General features: G+C 43.2%; 3 protein-coding genes across 8 annotated transcripts; all 3 read left to right on the top strand.

The window, feature by feature from the left end:
- The first annotated feature begins 153 nt into the window (after positions 1-153).
- Positions 154-7,575, top strand: zgc:154055 (uncharacterized protein LOC556036 homolog). Of its 2 annotated transcripts, XM_047610364.1 has the most exons (11): positions 154-686; positions 1,015-1,065; positions 1,477-1,585; positions 1,691-1,816; positions 3,070-3,243; positions 3,317-3,534; positions 3,620-3,781; positions 4,393-4,534; positions 5,812-6,032; positions 6,132-6,283; positions 7,236-7,575. In XM_047610364.1, the coding sequence occupies exons 1-11, from the start codon at positions 502-504 to the stop codon at positions 7,334-7,336; spliced, it is 1,641 nt and encodes a 546-aa protein (XP_047466320.1). In that variant the 5' UTR covers positions 154-501; the 3' UTR covers positions 7,337-7,575. The 2 variants fall into 2 exon arrangements, with proteins under 2 accessions (XP_047466320.1, XP_047466321.1); XM_047610365.1 differs by lacking the exon at positions 1,015-1,065 and having other exon boundaries at positions 7,236-7,574.
- A 1,025-nt stretch (positions 7,576-8,600) lies between these two features.
- tdh2 (L-threonine dehydrogenase 2) lies at positions 8,601-12,193 on the top strand. The gene is made up of 9 exons (XM_047611301.1): positions 8,601-8,852; positions 8,976-9,165; positions 9,744-9,786; positions 9,889-9,959; positions 10,095-10,244; positions 10,364-10,536; positions 10,618-10,708; positions 10,803-11,072; positions 11,254-12,193. The coding sequence occupies exons 2-9, from the start codon at positions 8,988-8,990 to the stop codon at positions 11,397-11,399; spliced, it is 1,122 nt and encodes a 373-aa protein (XP_047467257.1). The 5' UTR covers positions 8,601-8,852; positions 8,976-8,987; the 3' UTR covers positions 11,400-12,193.
- Positions 12,194-14,081: 1,888 nt separating this feature from the next.
- Positions 14,082-23,909, top strand: srrm1 (serine/arginine repetitive matrix 1). Of its 5 annotated transcripts, none has more exons than XM_047610694.1 (17): positions 14,082-14,231; positions 15,103-15,192; positions 15,386-15,508; positions 17,616-17,786; positions 18,058-18,158; positions 18,254-18,478; positions 18,577-18,762; positions 18,864-18,983; positions 19,151-19,359; positions 19,571-19,651; positions 20,347-20,433; positions 20,668-20,797; positions 21,473-21,559; positions 21,649-22,131; positions 22,239-22,419; positions 22,692-22,865; positions 23,029-23,909. In XM_047610694.1, exons 1-17 carry the CDS (start codon positions 14,211-14,213, stop codon positions 23,137-23,139), a joined length of 2,580 nt encoding a protein of 859 aa, XP_047466650.1. In that variant the 5' UTR covers positions 14,082-14,210; the 3' UTR covers positions 23,140-23,909. The 5 variants fall into 5 exon arrangements, with proteins under 5 accessions (XP_047466650.1, XP_047466649.1, XP_047466651.1 ...); XM_047610693.1 differs by having other exon boundaries at positions 20,662-20,797; XM_047610695.1 differs by having other exon boundaries at positions 20,662-20,797; positions 23,007-23,909.
- The last annotated feature ends 271 nt before the right edge of the window (positions 23,910-24,180 follow it).

Raw genomic sequence — 24,180 nt, 5'->3', positions numbered from 1 at the left:
ATGAGAATGTAATTTATATCGCTTTCTATGTTTGAGCGTGCTGCCACCCAGTGGTCATTTACGTTATTGCAAGCGCATCACTGCCGTTTCTCTCTCCCCCCCTTAGACTGAACATTGAGGCCACCAGTACACTTTCTGACACATCTCACTATTTCTGTGTCTCAGGAAACGTGCACTTCCGTCTTTTGTCGCCCCAAGCCCCACATTTTCCATTTCCATGGCAGCCTTCAGTTGTTCAGCAACCTGTGCGTGAAAAGGTGTTGCCACATAAGAGGACGGCAGCGTTCAGGAAAATGTGAAACTTATTCTATTTATAGACGCCTTATCGTCAGACAAACAGAGCGCGGCAGCTGTCCTGCCCAACCAGCTGTGTGAGAGGAGGAAGCTTGCTTTCATTTTCTTCTGAAGAAGTCAGTCGAGGAAGTGATTTGCTGCGCAAGTGCCAGGCCACTTCAGTTAAAGTTTGGGCAGCGAGGAGCCTCGCTGTTTGGAGGTGGGCTGATGGAGTTTTCTGATCACATCAAGACGGCCAACGTGGAGGATGTAGTGCTCCGGCAACCGCTCCACCCGCCGAGCAGAGGCACCTTGTGCATCACCGGCCACCACCTGCTCTTCTCGGAGAGGGAGGAGGGCACCTCCCGACAGGTTTTACTGCTCCTCAAAAACATCGATGCCATCGAGAAGAGGTGAGGGAGGCGGGAGGAGGTTAAAGTGACAGGCCATTAGTGGAAAATATACATCCTGTCAAGCAGTTAGTGAGTTATCGTGAAGTAAACGAGTACACGCTCGAATAACTTGGCACCATGTGTTTCCAGAAGGTCAAAATCAAAACGGCATGTGATTCAACAATTCAAGAAACAGACAAAATTATGTGGGGATTTAATTGTGGGTTTATTCAGCCATTATGACGATTGTAATTGATGACTCCACCAAACCAATAATCATACTAATCCACACTGTCTCAACTGTGAATGCTCCAATGTCTAATGAACCTCCTTGAATCTTTTTAACCAGTGTGGAAAACCTTTCGGCCAGCTTCTTCTCTAGTGCAGGCCCCGGTAAAAGGTTGGACATCCTCGGTGTTGCCATGTGTCTGCTGTGTGCTGCTCTTGTTGCCCACAGCGCTGAAGAGGGAAATTTGCAAACAAGATGACACTCGCTCTCTTTTTTTGGTTGTTTTTTTGTCTACACATGCACAAATTTTGTGCGGCTTGCTTCTAACAGTTTTTTTCACAGCTTTGTGAACGCATTACTACAAACACTTGACCCAGCAGCGCTAACTATAGGTGTTAGGTGTTGCTCATTCATTTGTCAGCCAGACGAACCCTTCCTCGCCTTCCTTTTCTGCTGCCAGTCAAGCCTCCTGCTCTGCTAGGGGCTTCGAGGGGTGGGGTGGGATGGGGAGGGGAGGTGGGCATGGAGCTATTGTTTTCGTAGTTCAGTGCATGAATCACCGTGGAATGTGTACTTGTGTAGGATGTCTGGATCATCAGGGACCATTACCATCAAGTGCAAAGATCTGCGTGTTATCCAGCTTGACATCCCAGGCATGGAGCAGTGTCTCAATATTTCACACTCCATCGAGGTATTTGAAATTAACAACACGACAGATACAGAGAAACGCGCAGGAACTCGAACGTCTGTATTATTTTGCTGTATTTTGCAAATGTTCTCTGATGTGATCCTATAGACCCTGTCCTGTCTGGACCACGTGCCGAAGATGTATCCCTTCTTTTACAGACCTGCTGACCTCAGCCTGCAGAGCCACTGGGGCCTGTCATCACCTGAAATGCACTACAGCCAAATGAAGCAGCTCGTAAGTGACACGTCAACCTCCATATATGGTTGTTTCCATTGTTTCGGAACGTAAACTCCTACGCATAAGTTGCACAGACAACCCTTTCCGACGATCGGCCAAAACACAAATGACAGGAAAATGTCAGGGAAGCAGAATGTAGGGGTCGAGATTCAGGATATCCCTGTTGCTTAGCTTTCATTTGTTTTCCTTTAACTTCAGAATGTGCTGCTCACAGCTTGAATTCGCGCTTAATGTCTTCCTCTGAGAATAGCATGTTTCTATGGTGAGGCGTGGGTCCGGATGGCGGCCCTGTTGCGTGCTTTTTATTGTCGCAGACAATGCTGGGTATCTGTCCTCGCAATCACACCGTCCCCCAGGCATGCCCGCCACCCAGACGAAGTTCACTGGACCTGGCATGTCTGTGCTTACGTCATGCTGCCGCTGTTCTTTATAGTTGGAATCTTTATATTCTAAAGAGTGACCTTTACCTTTTCTGGGGCAACATTCACTGTGTCGTCTAGGGGGATCTCGATACAGCCAAGCATGTATCAGTGAGGGCCCTCTCGAGGCCCCGGTCATGAACCAGCAGACAGTTCTACCTGGCTGAATCTGTAGTATCAGAAAAAGGGAATGCAAGCCCGGATCTGGATATGAAATCTGTTAAATCTAACTAGAAACACTTGAGAAACTAACCCACTATCATCTCATATCTGTTTTTTAAAGTGTAAAAACAACTTTGTCTGCCTCTGGCGGTTGCCAACCCAACTAGAAGACATATGATATTTTTTAATGTAATGGTACTGAGCTGTATAGGTAGCCAATTTTCGCTACTCTTGAAGGATCCGGACAATGTGTGTCTTTATGCTAAGCTAAACTAACTTCCAGCTAACTGTCACTTTGCATTTTTTCATGCAGTTATCTTAGCAGCACTGAGTCTCAAGTCTACCTCTTCCAGAGAAAGAAAATGAGTGCATTTCCCCCTAAGCACTTAAAAATACACTAAGGATTACCACCGATAAAAACACACGCTATGGTTTAATCACTGTGCTTTTTATAAAGTTGTATTTCTGGCACGACTTCATCCTCTACCAAGGTGCACAGAGGAGGAACAGAAAAAGATCAATACTTGTAGCAAATGGAAGAGCTTCATCAGCCCTTTGAGACCTGAACATCTGCCTGCGCATAAAAAAACGCTTGTGGTATTTGAATTACGATGATGCTAAAGCACTGAAGCCACTTGTAGGTCACTTGACTTTTTGCACTGTTTGCAGCATAACAGGTGGAGGCTGAGCAGCGTGAACAGAGACTACTCAGTGTGTCCCTCCTACCCCCCGGCAGTCATCGTCCCAAGCAGCATCGACGATGACACGCTGAGGAAGGTGGCCAAATTCAGACAGGGAGGACGCTTCCCTGTCCTCTGCTACTACCACAGGAAGAACGGCATGGTGATGGCCTTTACCTTTCGCTGCTTGTCCGCACGTGTAACTCAGCACTGCTAACTGTGGAAAAACCTCTCAGGTGATCATGCGCAGCAGTCAGCCGCTGACGGGGGCCAACAGGAAGCGCTGCAAAGAAGACGAGCTGCTCCTCCAGGCTGTGATCGAGGGCTCGGACAAAGGTTACATTATTGACACCCGCTCCAGTCAGCAGGCCCAGCAGGCCCGGATGACGGGCGGAGGGTTCGAGTCCAAATCGTGCTACGACCGCTGGAAGAGGCTGCACAGACAAATGGAGAGGTACGCCCGCACGTGGGAGCAGATCAGACGGCCTGTCCCACCTGACTGAGCTGTCTGAGTCAATTTCGTTCATGTGCATTTGCAGGGGTAAAGCACTGCAGGAGAGTCTGATTAAACTGGTGGAGGCCTGCGGCGACGAGTCCCACAACATGGACCGCTGGCTCAGTAAGCTGGAGAATTCAAAGTGGCTGTCACACGTGCAGACTGCTCTGTCAACTGCCGGCCTGCTGGCGGAGTGCGTGGAGAGGTACGAGCTACTTTAATGAGATACTAAGTGAGCGACTGTTTCTCCCACCAGTCATTATGAAGCCAAATGATTCACTACTCTGATCAGAGCGATGGTTGTGGAGAAATAATTTCATCTCTAAGTAGATATTATCATGGGTGTTGGCTATGGGGACATGTCTACACTGGAGTGATGGACTTTAATGTCCCCTGCTCCTCACAGCTTCCTCTTCTCTTCCTAATTTGATCAGTTTTGCCTTAAAAAAACAACAACAAAACAACCTGGCGACAATCAAATGCCAAAGCTTTTTTACAATTACACAATAACGTGGTAGAATTCAGAAATAAAATGTGTAAACCACACATGAATATTAAGCTGTTTTATTTGTACACAAGCAGTATGAATTTATTAAGCTAAAGCGTCTCTCAAAGAAGAAGTGCCACAGATAGAGGCTAGACTAGGAAGTAATGCGAGTAATCACGCTCTTTTGAAGTATTTAAACTCTCTCACAAGCACTAATAGGAAGTGGCCGCAAATAGTTGCGGCTTAACGTGTCTTAAAAGCAAATGCATTGTCTATTTTTTGTGCATGTGAAAGAACAAGACTTTAGCATGGCTATTGTTCTCGCCCAGGGACGGTCATTCGGTCCTGGTTCACGGTTTTGAAGGGACGGACTCCTCTTTGCTCATCAGCACTCTGGCCCAGCTCATCATGGACCCGCGCTGCCGCACACTCGAGGGCTTCCTGGCTCTGCTGGAGAGGGAGTGGGTGCAGGTGAGAGTCCGAGCGTACGCGTGGAAGACGGGGAAGATACAGAAATGTCTTTTTTTACGGAGACTCGCGGTGATCAGCGAACGCTAGAAAACGCCTGAAGAGTTACAAATAGCTCCAATGAAACTCTCTGTAAACAAGACATTCTCTGACTGTGACATGAGGAAGCGCTTTAAATCTCATTTCCTCAAATGTATTCATTTCTTATTTTATACATATAGACGCAGTTTTAAAAGGTTCAAAAGGTTAATACATTTAGACTTTCAACCTAAACTAAGCATTTCACATCCAAAATAAAGCACATATGAAATGCACTGTTTAACATTTTCAGTGTTGCTACAGAGCTAACCGCAGAACACACATGTGGTAATGGACAAATCTCTTACTGAAAGGATATTGCTCCACAGCCCACCCTTAACAGGAACTGCCTTGGCGAATAAATAAGATAATATTCAGTCTGCTGCCCGTTGGCAGGCTGTGAGAGACTTAAATGTGCCATGTTCCAGCGGTGGCCGTCTTTTTTTCAGCTTCATTGTGCTATTGGAGTGGATCGACATTCGAGCTGAAGGTCAAATATCAGGCCTCCTCAGGGGCCTCCTGCGCTTTGCTAACACAAGAACTCGCTGAGCCATCCGTAGTCAGAACTTCACACTTCACACCATATACGGAGTAGGTTATCTGATTATGAAGCAACTGGCTGCAAAGATTTTCAGTGATTTCCAAGAAACTGCCGCAACTCCTCAACTCTTTAAGGTCAAATTCATACCAGAATGAGGACACTAAAAGGAATCTCAAGAGGAACAGAAGAAATAGTAACACCTACAACGCACATACTCCGCAGGGATCAGATGTTCTGGTTAGATCTGGTCAACAGTCTATTTGATCCTTGATCAGATACTTGATCAGTTTGGGATCTAGTGAATTTGGAGACCAGGTCGCCTTCATGTTTTTTTTTTTTTAGTTGTTCCTAAACCATTTGTGTGTGTCTGTGTCAGGCTGAATCCTGCTGGGGATGGCTGCTACCATTGCTACGGGGGGTCAGTGTTATTCACTTCTCCTGTCAGTGGTCGTAATGTTGTGGCTGATCAGTGTACACACATTGATCAATGAGCACAGTTTTTGCTGTGGTACAGTAGCAGAGCTTGCGCTCCTTTTAACAGCTGAACCTACTGTTAGCTCTGCCCATTTCTTCAAAGTGAACTACACGTCCAAAGTTGAACTGAAACAGAAAATGAACTCGGCTGAAATGTGTGTGTGTGGGTGTGTGTTGTTCCCTATAGGCAGGACACCCGTTCCAGCAGCGGTGCGCCCACATGGCCTATTCCCATGCTCGTCTCCAGCAGGAGTCTCCGGTCTTCCTGCTGCTGTTGGACTGTGTGTGGCAGCTGTGGCGTCAGTTCCCCCTGGCGCTGGGCTTCTCTGAGGCGCTGCTCCTGAGGCTGGCGACTGAAGTCTACGCCTCTGACTATGGCACCTTTCTGTGTAACAATGATCAGGACAGGTCGGCTTGATTTTACCCTCTCAATAGTGATCACAGAAAGTTTCATCCTGAACTCAATTTAGAACTTATCAGTGTTCTTTCCTCATTCTTTTCTATCAGGTGTGTCCTGGGAGTGAAGGACAAGACTCACTGTTTGTTCCAGGTGTTGCTGAGACCCGGGGATAGGGATATCTATTCTAACCCCCTGTATGAGCCCACTGAACTAGCAATCTGGCCCTCAGTCCACCCTCAGTCCCTGCAGCTCTGGAGAGGTGAGCTTTGATTGGCAGGCCTGTTCAAACATTATAAAATAGAATATATTAATATTTAAAGAATATGTTGAATTTCAAATCACTTTAACTGTATATTTAAATGTATTTAGACAACAAATCAGATGTTAAAACTGAGATATTGATTGTTTTTTGAAATAGGCATGCTGCTTTTGAATTTGAAATGTCAGCACCTGGGATCTGAGAACAACATCTGTAGATCTGAAATTACTACGTTTCCCCGTTCTCGCTTTACTTACAGTCCGGGCCTCCTTTGTCATATTTTTTTCTGAAGAGGGTCAGGGCTGGACTGTTGACAGGCCCGTTTAGCACTTAGACTCTTTCACTATCGCACTGCAGATTGTTGTTTTAAAATCAAGTTGTTGGAACAAGCAAGGCCATCCCTGAAGAAGATATCATCTCGATGGCAAAGATGTTGCTCCAAAATCCAAACGTTTATCATTCTGCGTTAAAGTTGCCGTCAGACATGTTGCTACAAGTTACCCATGCGCTGAGATGCTATCGTGGGTGCTGCTGCATGGTGATAACAAGCAAGGTGGCTCTCCCCCCCTCAGTCCAGAGAATCTGTGTTTATGATTTCCAAAAATGATTTCAAACTTGCTTCACTTGCATTTGTGTGGGCGGCTCTGACTTGTCCACAAACCAGAGGAGAAGTGGTTTCGATCAAAGACACTGGACCCTGAGTTGCTTGGGCTGTGTGAATGTGTGCACATTTGTGCGAATGCATACGAATATAAATCCGTCATATACAAATTCACGTTTACTGTAGACTGATACACACTAGACTGGATAATATTCAAAATAAAGTTTGAATTATCTGCAATTATTAGCATATATATTAATTAGTTTTATTTACAAGTTGTGTTTTAAACATTCAGTATTGTTGATTTCATCTAAGTGTTGTTGCTCACTCAATCACATGTTTTTCCCTTAGGCTATTTTCTGAGGTGGACCGAGGAGGCTCGTCTCCTTGAAGAGGCCCAGGAGGAGATAAGGAACATGGTTATTGAGTGGGGGAGAGTGGCGCTCAGTTGATATGCTGCCACTGTGTGGATGGATGTTTGTATTTCAAAGAGTGCTTAACAATCTACTATTTTTTAATGTACAGTATTTTTTACTCTTTCATAAAAAAACAATATATTACAAAAAAAAGCTATTGTTGTGGTTATTTGTAGGGCGAATCAGACATTCAGGAAGTTAGATAAGAATCATTAACATACAGTTGTGGCTGGTGGTGAAACTGAAATTTGGTGGGTGGGCTAACAAATGCATAATACGGATTAATTAGTTAACACAGTTACATCACCCCTAAATGACAAGCTGTGACCAAAATCAAAGAACATTTTCGACTTCTCAAATTGATTGAATGAAAATACACAAAACACAAAAAAACGAATGTAATGACAAACATGTGTGATAGGCAGCGTCGCTAACCACTGTACTATCCAATGGTAGGTCCAGCAATGCTAAATCAACAATTTCGTAACATGGACAGCGCTTAATGCTTGCGCTGCATCCATATTCTTGTTGACAAATGTTTCAAATGCAAAAGTCCTTCTTGGGCCCATGCTGTGTCTCCTCCAAAAAACAGAAAAGTGAATGCTGGGACACACTTGCCGTTAGCCAGTCATTTCTTTCAAACCGAGAAACACAAATCTTACGATTTCGTTGCTTGTTACATTGAGTTATTTGAACATTTTTTTTATATATATAAATATAATTGTCAAAAAATGTGATTACTATATAAAACTTTATATATTTATTTAGAGGAGAGAAACAACAGCTCCTTCCTATATCCTTGTGTACATAATACTAATACTATTTATACCACTAGTTAGCACTCAATATTGGATCATAACATCATATGAGTAATTTGTCTTCAATGTTTAGCCAATGTTTAACATAATTGCAGTGGGGATAAGTATCTTATTTCAGTGACAGGCTGCTATCTCTGTCCTGCTCCATGGACAGTTTGAGGGGGTCGTTTGTCTCCCTGTGAGGAAACAGCTGGAGTGTTGTGGTCATTGCTGACATTACTTTATGTGGTTATAAAACTTAAACATCTTTCATATCTGTTTCTATGTGATGACGCTACTGGACACATGCATTTGCCTCAGGATAAATAAAGTCTCTACCTATATTCACTCATAAATATCATCCATCCATGTGTATAGCCGCACACCTCCCAGTCCTGTTAAGCTCAGCTAAACACTCTTGACAATACAAATCCCTGTGCGCAGCAAGTCAGCATGTTTGCACGCACGGAGCTTTGCAGGCTGGAGACTGTAGTCCTGTTGAGTCAAGAGCCCACAAGCAACGACGGCTACACAAAGTGGACAAGGACCACATCACCCAGCATGACTTTGTACACCTGCTCACTTATCCAGTGGTTACTGACTGACTGGCTGACTGACTGACTGAGATGGTGACCATTCGGCTTGGTTATTTAACTCTGGCAAGTTAAATGCCATCTTATGAGCGGTTGTTTAAAGGGAAAAGTTGTTGATTTGGTCAATTCCGTCGTCTGGCTTTCAAATTCATCAGTACTCAGGTAATACATATTTCTTCCTTTTGATGTGTCATTTTAAAGCGATGTGTTCATCCTTAGTTAGTTATCAGTTCAGTTCACTGTAATCCCTTTTGGTCTGGTTAAGTTCAATGTCACTTCTTTAAGGTGCGCTTGGACATGCTGGGCCTGTTCCGCCGAGGCTGCCTCAGCAGGGTGCGGAGCTGGCCCAGCAGCAGCAGCAGCAGCAGCAGCAGCAGCAGTTTCAGGTCTTTTCGCAGGCACATGAGCAGATGGAACAGCCAGGACGCTGGCGACCCCTCACCTCAGCAGGAAAACCCACGTGTCCTCATTACAGGTGATACCCATTATGTTCCATCTCTGGCGTGCAATAGTTGCCCCCACTGGATTTTATTTACTCAGAGAAACTTTTTCACAGCTACCGGAACCCGTGAAGCTGCCATTGTTATCTCACTGTGTAGCCACTGCTTTGTACCGCTGGCCACTAAGCAGTTATAACAGTTATGTTGTGCCTTGCTCACTGGCACTTTATAAAGGAGAGCAGATATCATTTTTCAATTAAAATGCTGGATTATTAGAAGGAATGATTTGTGTTGTGGTGTGAGCGGAACACTACAGACATGTGGTTTTTTTTTCGAGTTGTTTTCACCCTGCACTGACAGCAGGACCCTGTTTTGATTCTGCACAATAGGGTACGAACGGACAGTAGGGGTAAGATAATGGGCAAAATTGGTGACCTTTTGGGAGAATAATAGCCTGCTGTCACTTTTTGTCTTGGGATAAAGCACTGAAACAAACAAAACACTTTTTTTTTTAAAGCTGAAACATGACACGTGACCATGTCAAAAACATGGATTCATTTTTCTCCGCTTAACTCAATCTCTGCACAAGTATTAAGCTCGTGTCTGTGCGCAGGTGGCCTTGGGCAGTTAGGTGTGGGACTTGCAGAGATGCTGAGGTGAGATGCATGGATGTTTTTTTTTGTTTTGTTTTTTTAATTTTCTTCTTGTTTTTTTAATGTTTGAAATCTAAGCATTGTTATATCCTTATGGATGTCCAGAAAGGAGTATGGGACAGAGAACGTAATCCTGTCAGACATCAAGAGGCCTCCACCTCACGTTTTCACCAGTGGTAAAAAAAAATAAATAAAAAAAATAAATAACATTCAAGATTGCTGACTTTTGTGTATCACTTTTACTCACACAACGTAAAACTATCTTTTAGCTTTTTAATGCTTTCCCCATCTCCTCATCTTTTTCTCTTTAGGTCCATTTGTATATGCTGATGTGTTGGACTACAAGCTCCTCAGAGAACTGGTTGTAAACAACCGTATCACTTGGCTGGTGCACTACAGTGCTCTGCTCAGTGCAGTGGGGGAGGCCAATGTGGCTCTGGCACGGAAAATCAACATCACAGGTTTGCTTAAATATATACGTACCATTTATAAGTGCCATGCTTAGAACTGAACTCAAAACTGTCACTGAGGCTCATTTGCATTTGAACGGTTCCTCTCTGATCCTCTGCTGCAAATGTAGGCCTGCATAATGTGCTGGACTTGGCACTAGAGAACTGCCTGCGCCTCTTTGTCCCCAGCACCATTGGAGCGTTCGGCCCCTCTTCTCCACGTGACCCTGCCCCTGACCTCTGTGTCCAAAGACCTCGAACCATCTATGGCGTGTCTAAAGTGCACGGTGAATTGATGGGAGAGGTACAAGTTAAAACTTGCACGTGTTTACAGAGTTTTCATATAAACTGTCAAAGATATTAATCAGTTTCTCTTCTTTTTTAGTATCTCCATCATAAATATGGCTTGGACTTCCGCTGCCTTCGGTACCCCGGTGTGATATCAGTCAACACACCTCCTGGTGGAGGAACTACAGGTATTGTTCCACCTCACATCCGCATGTGTTTTGTAAATCAGCTCCGGTCATGTGGATGCCGCGGACCATTCATTCTGGACCTCTGTCTTCGCAGACTACGCAGTTCAAATCTTCCACGATGCTCTCAGCACAGGTCATCACGAGTGCTACCTGCGACCGGACACCCGTCTTCCCATGATGCATATCTCTGACTGCCACCGTGCCACAGTGGAGTTCATGCAGACTCCAGAGTGCCAGCTGTCGCTGCGTACCTACAACATAGCTGCCATGAGCTTCACTCCGGAAGAGTTGGCCCAAGAGATCCGCAAGCATCTTCCTCACTTTAAAGTGACCTACAAACCCGACTCTGTCCGCCAGACTATTGGTACATCTTCACATGCGTCTTTGGGAGTTTTTATCGTTGAGAAATGAGAAATGTTTAGGTCCTCTGTTAGAACAACATGAAAACCTTTACTTCTTTTATTTTAAGTATCGGTGGTAGGAGGGATTTTCTTAACACAACTCACGTGATAGATGTAATGTGGTCATCTCTTGTCCCTTTGCAGCAGACAGCTGGCCTGTGAGATTTGACGACAGTAATGCCAGGAGAGACTGGGGCTGGGCATCGTCCTTCGGCTTAGAGGAGCTGGTGTCTGACATGCTGCACTCCGTTCGAGACAAGAGGACCGACGAGGGTCTACCAGTCAGCTAGCGAAACCTACTCCACAGAGACTGACCCATGCCCTACCGCTGACTTTTCTTCAGCCTGCATTTATTAACGACTTTTCACCTCACTGTGTACACATTGTCATCCAGCACGCTCTGTTACGTCTAGACCATTACGACAATGTGCCAGGGACTGATTGTAAAATATGAATCCTCAGTCAGAACCTTTTAACATACAGTGGAAAGTGAGATGCTATGCATATGTGCGCCAACATGCACATTTGCAGTCTCTTTCAGGAAAACTGTCGAGCCCTCTCTTCACCCTTGTTGTTTTTAATTGTTATCATGGTATAAGCATCACTCTACACCTGGGTATGTCGCATCGCATGGAACATCAAAGCATTTCTTAAGCTTTAGAGATTTCCAACTGTCACGTAAACCACTTACATCAACGGTCTGTTACAATGTCTACTACAATGTCTGAAACAAATGGATTAGCTGCACATTTACAGTAAAATTTGTTCTACTTTGATTCTCAGGTCACCCGGAATGGCTGGCTCACTAAGCTCCAAGCTGTAATGACACATCATATACTCTGGCTGTTTTATAAAGCATTCCTTTATAATATAGTCTATCAAGTGAAAAGCACACACTTTATACAACACCCTTGATACCCTTGCTATTGCATATAACAGGAAGCCTTTATTTTTACCTTATTTTGCCAGCAGTGTGATTTTGGTTATGAATGAGCATCAAATGGAGCCTTACTTTACTTTTGAAAACCGTGCTGTGTACTTTGCAACAGACATTAAATAATAAAGAAGTCATTTACTCAAACAGCACTGACCACTGCATATTACTGAAGTTTGTCTGTCCCTTTTTACATCCAAGGAAACAACGAATACAATCATTGTTATACTTCAAACTACAGTGGGGGAAATAAGTATTTGATCCCCTGCTGAATTTGTAAGTTTGCCCACTTCCATAGAAATGATCAGACTCTGGTTTTTATGGTTGTTTACTGGTTATGGGTTTAGACAGAATATCAGTCGAAAATGCATAAAAAACACACAATCTAAAAGTTATAAATTGTTATGTATTTTATTAAGGGAAATAAGTATTTGATCCCCAACAATTCACTTAGAATTCAGGCTCCTACAGATTGGCTGGTGCGCATGTGGCACACAGCTGTGCTCAGTCAACTAATTACCAATACTCCTGATCTTAACTCGTCATGTATATAAAGCACACCTGCTCTAAGAATCAGTTTCTTACATTCCAACTTCTACAGCACCATGGGCAAGACCAAAGAGCTGTCAAAAGATGTCAGGGACAAGATTGTAGACCTGCACAAGGCTGGTATAGGTTACAAAACCATCAGCAAAAGGCTTGGTGAGAAGGTGACAACTATTGGTGCCATTATTCGCAAGTGGAAGACCCATAAAAGGACCATCAACTGTCCTTGGTCTGGAGCTCCCCGCAAAATCTCGCCTCATGGAGTGAGGATGATGATGAGAAAGGTGAGGGAGCAGCCTAAAACAACACGGCAGGAGCTTGTTAATGATCTGGAAGCAGTTGGGACCTCTGTCACCAAGAAAACAGTTGGCAACACACTGCGCTGTTATGGATTGAACTCTTGCAGTGCCCGCAAGGTCCCCCTGCTCAAGAAGGCACATGTACAGGCCTGCCTTAAGTTTGCTAGTGAACATCTAAATGACTCAGAGAAGGCTTGGGAGAAAGTGCTGTGGTCTGACGAAACCAAAGTTGAGCTATTTGGCATTAACTCGACCCGCCGTGTTTGGAGGATGAAAAAACGTGAGTATGACCCAAAGAACACCATACCCACGGTTAAGCATGGAGGTGGAAACATCATGTTTTGGGGCTGTTTTTCAGCAAAGGGTACAGGGCAACTTCACCGCATTATGGGGCCAATGAATGCAGCCATGTACTGTAACATCTTGGACAAAAACCTTCTTTCCTCAGCAAGAACACTGAAGATGCCTCGTGGGTGGGTTTTCCAACATGACAATGACCCAAAACATACTGCCAGGACAACAAAGGAGTGGCTCAAGAAGAAGCATATTAAGGTCATGGAGTGGCCTAGTCAGTCTCCAGACCTTAACCCGATCGAAAACCTGTGGAGGGAGCTGAAGCTCCGAGTTTCCAAGAGGCAGCCAAGAAACTTGAAGGATTTAGAGACTGTCTGTAAAGATGAATGGGCCAAAATCCCTCCTGCGCTGTGTGCAAACCTGGTGACCAACTACAAGAAACGTCTCATCGCTGTGCTTGCCAACAAAGGTTTCTCTACAAAGTACTGACTTGTGTTGTGCTTGGGGATCAAATATTTATTTCCCTTAATAAAATACATAACAATTTATAACTTTTAGATTGTGTGTTTTTTATGCATTTTCGACTGATATTCTGTCTATACCCATAACCAGTAAACAACCATAAAAACCAGAGTCTGATCATTTCTATGGAAGTGGGAAAACTTACAAATTCAGCAGGGGATCAAATACTTATTTCCCCCACTGTATGTAGCAGCTTAAGAAGCAGTGAAACTGGGTGTACGTTCATATCCTATATTATTTTAATTATAACCTATGACATGCACTATATAACACTATATATAACACTATGACACTGTTACGCCCCGTCATTAAACACAACGAGAACTAAACGTATTATTTTTTACCGTTTTCTTTTGACAGGTCAGACTCCCCTTCCTGTTACGGTGGCTGCAGTACCGGTCACTTCCGGTGGGGGCGCACCGCTTATCCGGCTCGCCGTTCAGAGTTTTGCCGGAGCAACGCACGTCTTTCTCGACAGCGCCTGTTACGATTCATTTTCACCCAGAATGGACGCGGGATTTTTCCGCGTAAGATTTTTAAACTTATTTTCAATTGTGTGGTGCTTTGCTGCCACGTTACACACAAACGTACCGTTAGTTCATAACAATATCATGCCTTAGGTATTTTGGTAGAAGGCCTGAAACGGTACGGCCAGGGCTTCGTCTATGAACTGATGACAAACAATATTACCTTTAGCCATTGGTCCTCTTTAACTGGGATATTCTCTGGGTTTACACGTGTTTGCAAAATTAATGTTTGCGTCGATAGTTTAAATGTAACCTTGCATTTCTGTCATACCACTATCTTTCAACATTGAAGGCACATTTTCAGCAAATAGACAAGCCGACCTAGCTCGCTAACTGTAGCTAACTTGTTAGCTTTGGCAAAAGATGGCGCCCGTGCGGTTCATGGCATGATCTGTCTCGGCGAGCTAGTCACGACCACTGCTACGCTACGTTAGCTATTATAATGAGATGGGAGGATTTACTGAGTAACGAAAAATGTGTATCTTTCATATATACGTACCACATTGGCGCCATTGGCGGTCAGCTAGGGATGTTGGTCCGTCTCCCTTGGGGGGATTAGATAGGTGGTTAGCTTGAATAATTGTTAGCTTGTGCCAGTGTCATATCTGGTCTGTCAGGTTTTTTTTTTTTTTTTTTTAATTAACATAACACTGTGTCGTAAGATCTCCATACGTAGTGTTACATGTGAACTTAAATTAAATTCGGTGTCCCCGGAAACCCGGCTCAGTAATGTAACACTGGCCGAAAAACAAGGAAGTTATGCAGCACAACTAAATGTGCTAGGCAGGTTTCTGGCATGGTTTGGTATGTCATTATTGTCTTGCGTTAATCAAGCAGGCTTATATTTGACTGTTGATTTTCTCCTCTACAGGGTACAAGTGCGGAGCAAGACAACCGTTTCAGCAACAAGCAGAAGAAACTGCTGAAGCAGCTGAAATTTGCAGAATGTCTGGACAAGAAGGTATCTGATCGTCAGGGTTACTTCCCAGCTCTGTTTGACACAAACGCCTTGTTCACAGTTGTTGATTACGCGTTAGTTTTTTTTTATTTTACCAGTTAATGTAGTTTGTAGAAATGTGTAAAGCAATGTAAATGTTGTAGCCTTGGGTCATTGCTTGTTTTTACTAACTGGATGCCTCTTGTTTCACCCTCAGGTGGACATGACCAAAGTGAACCTAGAAGTCATCAAACCATGGATTACTCAGCGAGTGACAGAGATTCTCGGGTTCGAGGACGACGTCGTCATAGAGTTCATATTTAACCAGCTTGATGAAAAGGTAATGTCTCTTATTCTGTTCTTTTGCTCTTTCAGAACTGTCATACATTTGAGGGCTTTGCTTAGTCGGTAAGAAGGGATATAAATGAGCAAATGATTACACATCCTAGTCAAATTGAAATTGAATGGGTAAAGTAACAATTGGTGTAAAACTTAATTATAATGACATGTTTTGCTGTGATGTGACAAAGTGCCTTTATTCAGCAGTCTTCTAATGATGATGTGATTTATGATTTAAAAGGCCTGAACCAATATGGATGTTATACCTTGCATCAGAAGTATAGCACCAACACCTAATTAGCTCTCTCCTGAGCCCAAAGTCACTGAGCCCAACTCTCCCTTCATGATGCAGTGTGTGTTTTGAGGTGAGTTATATGCAGGGATCACCTATATCATGTCAGTGAACGACACACCTGAACAATGCCATAACCATATTCTCAGTAGGTATTTGCAGTGCGTAATTGAACTGCCCAGCTCCCTTTAAATGTCACTAGAGTTACAGGCAGAAAACAAACAATTTAGCAATCGCCCATACCCTATTATTAAAATCGCTTTATGTAGTTTCCACAAACTGAAAAGTATTGTCTCGCTGACCACCCCTGTTTGTAAGTTTCATTCATGCCCACCGTTGTCAGGTGTGGTCAAAAGTGTTTTCTGCTGCACTCGTAACCACACCTAACGGCGATGTGAAAGTGTCAAAGACACAACACAAGTGTCTCTCTACTTCATTGTAGAAAACTGAGAACTTCAACCACTGGAGGTCAACCAAAACAACATTTTCAATCATAGTAAACAATACTTTTCAGCTTAGTGTTGAGTTTCAGTGTGTAAGTTCGGCATATTTTGTTTCTACTCAGCCCCACTGATGTTGTTTATTTAATTTTGAGCACTCAATTGTTCATGTTCTTCGCCTTGTAGGCTATGTTATTTAAACAAAGTCATTATGCCCCAAAGTTTCTTTTTCCTGAAAAGACACTCTGTTCATGACTGATACATCCAACAACTTGGGATGTCTGGATAATGGGTAACTTCCATTACACAGACAAACTTCTCGCAATAGGAAAGAGGATTTATGTGGAGAAAACTATAAAAGCTATTTACAAACAATATTCTTAATTCCTGTAGAACGCTCCAATGCAAGTTTTGCTTCATTAATGGCTTTAGTTCTTCTAAGATGCTATAAACAATGTGTATTTAAAACTTGTTTACATACCAGCATTGAATATTTTTTATTATATATTTTTTTATCTTTTCATTTTATGTTTTGCTTGCAGTAGACTTTGGTGGGTGGGGTGGGCTGTTAAAGCTAAGTTTAACGGGTACTGTTTCATATTGAAAAGAGAGGGAAATGGAATTGAGATTACGGTATCTCACAATAATTCAGTTGTTGAAATAAAACTCAGTTTTTGTGTAACTGTGTACTCATTATTGCTTGTTCGTCTCTTGCAATTTAGATAAATGATATAACATTAAGCTCAAGGTGGTTGAGTCTCAAGCAGTAGGGAGGCGGAAGCAAGCCATGGGAGCTCCGTGCCCACTGATCCCACGGGACTCACTGAAGACACCGGAACTGTTCTTGCAGTGTTGGGTTTTTGATGCACTCTGTATTGTGGCTATTTGTTTAACTCCTGATGTGTAGACTATGGGGAGACTGGATTACAAGGGGTGGGTAGCGACAATGAACTGTAAAGTAGTGGGTAAGAACTAAGAAAATTAAATAATTACAAAAGACTTTTGTGTTATGGGGATTCTGTGGTAGATTGTAAATCTAGGGATTACCAACAGCTGTATTGCATGCAGTTTTTCCATTACTAGATATGTCTCCCCTCAGGTAGCTCGCATTCTCAGTTCTCACGAGTTTGTGAGTACAATTTTAATCAGTCACACTTTTATTTTGTTACTTTATTGGGTCCAGTATTTCATCTGGGGAAGTTAAATAATCTAGTCAGTGTCTTAAATGTTTTAGAATGGTAATCAGATATAGTTTAGAGAGGAGTAGAAGGTAGGAAGCCCCAAGTGTGGGACCCTGCCGCCCACTGATGTTATGTTATTCAGCTATTTCAATAGCCACGTTTCTTTTTCTCTCCCCCTTCGTGTGTGTGTTGCAGCACCCGGATAGCAAAATGATGCAGATCAACCTGACAGGCTTCTTGAATGGGAAGAACGCCCGGGAGTTCATGAAGGACCTGTGGCCCTTGCTGCTGAGTGCCCAGGAGAACATTGCTGGCATCCCCTCTGCTTTTCTGGAACAAAAGAAAGAGGAAATCAAACAGAGACAGGTGAGCTTCTCCATAAAGTACATCAAATTAGAGGATGTGTGGTTGCTGACTGTGTGTAGAGAGTTATTTTAGCCCCGGCAAAAAAAGATGGTGATATGAATGTGTCTGACAAAGACCTGGCTGGAAAGAGTTTGGACACATTTTGAAGAAAAAAAATGCATTCATGTAATGAATAATATATCCTAATTTAATTCTGTACAGAAATGATATTGAATGGAATATATGACACCACATGTAACATGACTAATATGTCATTGTTCCATTTTGACAGATCGAACAGGAGAAGCTCGCTTCTCTGAAGAAGGTGGATGAAGATAAAAAGGAAAAGGACAAAGACAACAGAGAGAGGGCTCAGTCAAAGAGCCCAAGAAGGTAATGCTTATTTTAAAGTAAAAACAGTCGATGTAAGCTGAAATTGTGCACTCATTGCAGAACATAATAACTTACTCTGTTTCTTCTCCATCCAGGAGGAAGACAAGGTCACCATCACCACGGCGAAGGTCACCAGTGAAGCGGGAAAGGAAACGCAGCCCATCACGATCCCCAAGACGCAAAGCCAGTCCAGTTAGTGGCAGTTCACCCCCTCCACCTCTGATGCAGCTACCGACAAAGCCTTCAGAGCAGCTTGTGGAGTCAGATACACCAGGAAGCGCCATGCCAGAACCAGTCATCCAAGAAGCATCTTCTACCTGGTTAGTGGAATACCTCAGCTGCCCTTTGAATTTTAATTTGATTGAGAACTTTTAGGGCTTGTCTTTGCATTTCTCAAATTCATTTCTTTCTTTTGTAGTGATACAGTTGTGGAGGTGGTAAAAGCAGATTCTGTGACTGAGGTCAAAGAACCGTCTCCAGATAAAACTCATAAGAAAGAGGAAAGGCCGAGGTCTCGTGAAAGGGAGAAGGATACCAGGAGGGAAAGACCTCACCATCGCTCCCGCTCTCATTCCCGTTCTCGCAGGCGACGTTCCCGTTCTCGGTAATTTGTGGTTTACATAGTGTTTGTCCGAGTTTTATTTTGGAAAAGGGAGGGGAAATTAGGTTTTAAATGTTGCTCATTTTCCCTCTATGGTCTTTCAGATCTTTCTCCCCTCGTAGAAGACCAAGTCCCAGAAGGAGAATGTCTCCTCGTCGGAGGAGCCCCCCCAGACGTGGCCCCGCTGGCTCCAGACACAGACATAGACGCTCCCCCGTCCGCAGGTCAGTGACATGGTGGGCAGTGTGTACTAAGTGCTCTAGTGGTTTAAGAGACATTCATCAAGTTGCATGTCTGTTCCTTTATGAAGTCTCCCTTTTTTTTTTAATTTAATGCTACTTCTTGTGTTGTGATGTCTTTTCATATTTGGTACTGTATTTGTCTCCTGCAGGAGGCGCTCTCGCTCTGCTTCATCATCTGGCAGCAGCTCTTCAGGCTCTCGCTCGCCTAAAAAAGCAATGAAAAGAATATCGAACACACCACCCAGAAAACCGATGCATCGTCCTGACACCTCCATTAGCCCTGCCGGGAAGGACAGGCGATCGTTGTCCCCTCGAGCAAGAAGGGGCCGGGGCTCTCCTTCCCCACCTAGGTCATCAGGTACAAACTTAACAATTCTTTCATATGTCTCATTCATCCTTCTGCCTCTTTCCTTCCTTTAATAATTAGGTTCCATTGTCTTATAAATAAAAAAGCCTTGTGATGCCTACATTTATTTGTAAATGAGGTTACAGAAAAAAAAAAACAATAATTCGTGTGGATGGTGATGAGTTTCAGGGATGCATTTAAATCTGTTTACCTTGTTTTTCAGGTTTAAAGCGAAGACAAGGAGGAAGGGGTGATTCTCCACCTGATAATATCAAACCCAGACTGTCTGAAGGATCAGATTCAGGTAAGCTGTAAATGATTGTCTTTTTGAGGAACCATTCTGGTCTTTCAAAAAATTGTGATGAGTGGTCCAATGGATCTTCCAGCCACTTGGACAAAGTTGGTACAATTGCCCAGTGCAGGTCCCCTGGTTTTCAGCTTGACTCGCCCTATTTTTGTATATATTAAGTACTTTTAATATGCACATTATTAATCCCAGTGTCCATGAGATGGAACATGAACGTTCATGCTGCTGAAGCTTTGTCTGCCTCTGGTTTATAGAAATGAGAAGATGTTTCTCTGGTGCTTGTGTGAAAATCCTATTTCAGCTGAGTAAAGTCTTATTTGGCTTTCAGTCATGGATTTAGTTTTGAGTCATTTTAAGCAGTAGCACATGGAGACTGTAGACAGTTGTCAGAGGATGTCCACACAGCGCTTGTTGGCTGCCGTTCATTACTATCTGTTCACAACCAAACCGACTAATACCATAATAGTATACCACAACAGTATAGTATCACTAAACATGTTGAAGAGAATCTGGGTGCAACACTACACAATGACACATGAAAAAATAGCACATTTCCACTGAACCATGTGTAAACCTAAAATAACTGGAACAGCTCCAACATAGATATGTTTCATATATCTGTACCATTTCCGTAGCAGTCTTTTTCACCACTGTTCTAACACTGATGGGACGCTCAATGCTCTACATTTCAGAGGAGGATAAAAATGACAAAGGGGCAACAGCAGATTCGGTGCAGCAGCGGCGTCAGTATCGCAGGCAGAATCGACAGTCTTCTTCAGGTTAAAAGCGTTTTTATCCCCGTTCTCTTTCTCCCATACCCAACCCTTTCTTTCTCTCTAACCAAGTCTCTGTCCATGTCATTTTGCACTCATCGTCTCATGGACTTTTGAAGCTGTGTTCTAACCCCAACCTTGGTGTTTTTTCCTGACCGCATACAGTAAAGGCAACTGTAACACAGTTGATGACGTATCCTCTCTCTCTCTTTCTCTCTCTCTTTCTGTTGTCAGATACAGGTTCATCCTCCTCAGAAGACGAGGGTCCCAAGAGGCCAGCAGCAGGACCAGGTGCCAGAAATGGTGAAGTGAGGAGGAGACGCAGCCGCACACCTTCCCCTCGGAGGCGACATAGAGATGTCTCTCCCAGGTCAGATTTCAAGTCCTTTCTATAATCCCAGCTTCCTTTTTCTGCATTTGTTGTTGAACATCCATATAGGCCTCTCATTAAAACACAAATCATTCTACTTTGCTTCATACATCCACAAAACAATAGTCTTCTGGCTTTTTCACATGATGTTTAGCAAACTACAGACAGAAAGGTTATTTTATTGTCAATTTCTTCACATGTACCAGACATACAAAGGACTCAAAAAAACTTTCTCACTGTCCCTCGGTGAAGAGGTAAAGTTCACAGGCACAACAGATAAATGTAGACGTTACCCTGAAACTAAAGAAAACAGTAACTAAAGTGCACAACAGATGAAGACATTTAGTAGTATTAAAAAAAGGAGCTATAAAATAAAGAGCTTACAGTGTATATGTAAGCATACCAGCAAAAGGATTTTTTGTATGATAGATTGAATGAACAATGTTAACATCTGACTGGATTTCAAACTATGTTTCAAACTCAGAGCTCTGTCACCCACGTCAATAGATATGTTGTGAAGATCAGACAATCACAAATAACAAATATTTGAGCCTTGAAATGAACTTTTAATCTTAGAGATGTGCTTATCTTTGTTCTTCACAGATGCGTAATATTGAGTTATTTTCTTGTCTAAACAAATACAAAATCATTTTAATTTGTGTTTTCCCCCTTCAGAAAAAGACGTTCTCCATCTCCTCCACGAAGACGTCGCTCCCCTTCACCACCACGGCGTCGCAGGTCACCATCTCCTCCTAGACGCAGGTAAAAGCATGTACTTTTTAAAACGAGAAGATGATTACTCTTAACAACACTGCAATATTTCTTTAACAAATAAATTTGGTGCTTTGCAGGTCTCCATCCCCGCCACCCCGTCGTAGATCTGCATCCCCCAGGCGATATTCTCCCCCGATCCAGCGTCGATACAGCCCTTCCCCTTTACCTCTACAGAAGCGGAAACTTTCTAGTTCACCTCCAAAGCGCTCTTCTCCTGGAGCCAAGCGACGCTCCTCCAGGTCCCCTAAGCGCAGGAGCTCTCCTCCCCCAAGGAGGCGCTCACCTCCCTCCTCCATGTCTCCACCTAGACACAGGAGGAGTCCCATGTTGTCTTCTGCCAGGCCAGGCAGGGATACAAGATCTCCTCTTGAGGCCACCAGGCGCCGCTCCCCATCCCTTGGAAACCGCAGTCACAATATTAGGGGTTCCCGCAGTCCCCAGGGACGATTTGAAACCTCCAGTACGTCTCCATCTAACCAGCGAAGAAAGCAATCCCCTTCCCACAGTAGTAAACTCATCCGCAGAGTGTCCCGTACCCCAGAGCCACGCAACAACCAGAGGTAAGCAATCATCTGGCAGACCATTTGTACAGTGGTGGTAGTTTTGTGTACACTGTGTGCATTACCTTCTGAATGTCTTGCTGACGTCACCTTTACCCTCTTTAAAGATCCTCTCCGAGCCCCCAGCCTTTGAGGAGAGTGTCCTCCAGATCTGTGTCTCCTCAACCAGCAGCTCAGAAACGGCCAGTGCCTGCTTCTGCCTCCCCCTCACCCTCTCGCTCTGCCAGTGCGTCTCCACCACCTGCCAAGAAGGCTAGTAGTGGTTCCGGCAGTCGATCGCCAAGCAAGGTTTGACTACTATTTATCTCAGAATATCTCAAGTTAGAAATCTGCAATATTTTTTACTTTTAATGAATAAATCAAGAGCATCACAATTACCCTTAAAACATCCAATAAAGTTGCTAGATTGTCACTAGATATTGTCCTGAAGTGGGGACCTTGCTGTGGCATAGTCCCTCCTTGGCGCAGTAATACTAAGGCATCATTCATTCTTGTCATGTTTGTGGTCTTATTTAGTGGCACTTTAAGCATAGTTCTCAAGAAAATCTGTTTTATTGCAGACTTCGGATGCTGACAACAGTGGAAAGAAAAAGAAGAAGAAGAAGGAAAAGAAACATAAGAAAGAGAAGAAACACAAGAAGCACAAGAAGCATAAGAAGGAGAAGAGTGCTGGCACTGCTGCTGGAGATGGACAAGAGAACCAGGCTGTGGAGGAGGATGGAGAGTCAAAAAAGGTAAAAGTGTTCCTGTGGTTTTAGAAAACACGACCATTCTATATCTGTTCATTGACTATTTTAATAGCAGTGGAACTTGTTATTCTTTCAAAATGCATTGCAGTTTTGTGTTTGCATCCAGTTGGCTAATTTGAATGAAAGGTGTGTCACACTTTTTCTCCAGGAATCCGACAGTGAAGTTGACGACAGCTTGGATGATCTGGAAAAGCACCTTAGAGAGAAGGCCCTGCGCTCCATGAGGAAGGCCCAGCTGTCTCCGTCACAGATGTCCTGAAAACGAGGGGCTTTCCTACTCTTGAATTTTCCACTCACCCTTGATGTTTGTCATCAACCTGGTTCAGCTTTAGAATGTACAAATTGTCAAATTAGTCATGTTTTCTTTTTACTGGTTTGGTACATTCTGAAGAGTGTGTTTCTTTGAGCTTGATTTGTTGGTTAGTGTATTATCTAAACTGTAAAGAATCTTGTGTTGTCCATAATTTTAAATTGTTGAGCAGGGACAGCGTTTAAGCTCGGAAGTTTGAGTTGGGCAGGTTTGATATTTTTCCACAGCCTACAGTAGATTACATTGAGAAATGATTGCATGTGCAGTGATTATCTCTGATGTGCATGAACCACTGACCTTATGGTGCATTGGGAAAAGACACCATGCAGTAACATACTGTTGCTATTGCCTTTTAGTAATGGAAACAGTGACAGAGCTGTAGAGAGGCCGTAACAGAATGTCTTGTCCCCGTACTGTATCTTAATAGAGGTGTTCAGCATCATTTAACCTGCTCTTTTTATGACTCAGAAGTTGTCTTGTTTGAAGACTTAAACAATCTAATGTGATACACGCTTTAATTCTTTTTTTTTTTCCAAACAAATTGATATGCAATTTATGTTGACACCCTTGTAACAAGGTAATCTCTGTGGGACTGCTATAGTATATGGTTTGTATTTAGTAACCCTGGCTCTTGTCTTCTTGTCATCCTTTCAGAATTAAAACCTTTTTATAGGACCTGTGGTTTTTGTTATTGAATAAAAAGCACAGTGAGAATTTGTCATTGCTGTTTTGCTGAGGATTTGTCAACTAACAGGCTATATTAGTGTATGGTAGACATTAATGGGTGAATATGAAGATGCAGATTACAACATTCACTTGTCATTTCATTAGGTACACTAGTGAACTGGAATGCTTTGTAGTTTAAAGGCATGCTAGAGAAAACTTTCTGCAGCCATAGTCACCTTCAGGATCTTAACCAGTAGTTTAACAGTTTGCAACATGCATCACAATGGGATCTAAATAACATACACTTACTTGACAAAACATTAG

Source organism: Mugil cephalus, chromosome 17 (assembly GCF_022458985.1).
Source record: "Mugil cephalus isolate CIBA_MC_2020 chromosome 17, CIBA_Mcephalus_1.1, whole genome shotgun sequence".
In the NCBI taxonomy this organism is placed as follows: domain Eukaryota; kingdom Metazoa; phylum Chordata; class Actinopteri; order Mugiliformes; family Mugilidae; genus Mugil; species Mugil cephalus.
Note: the sequence above shows the minus strand (reverse complement) of the source record. Positions and strands in the feature narration are given on the sequence as shown.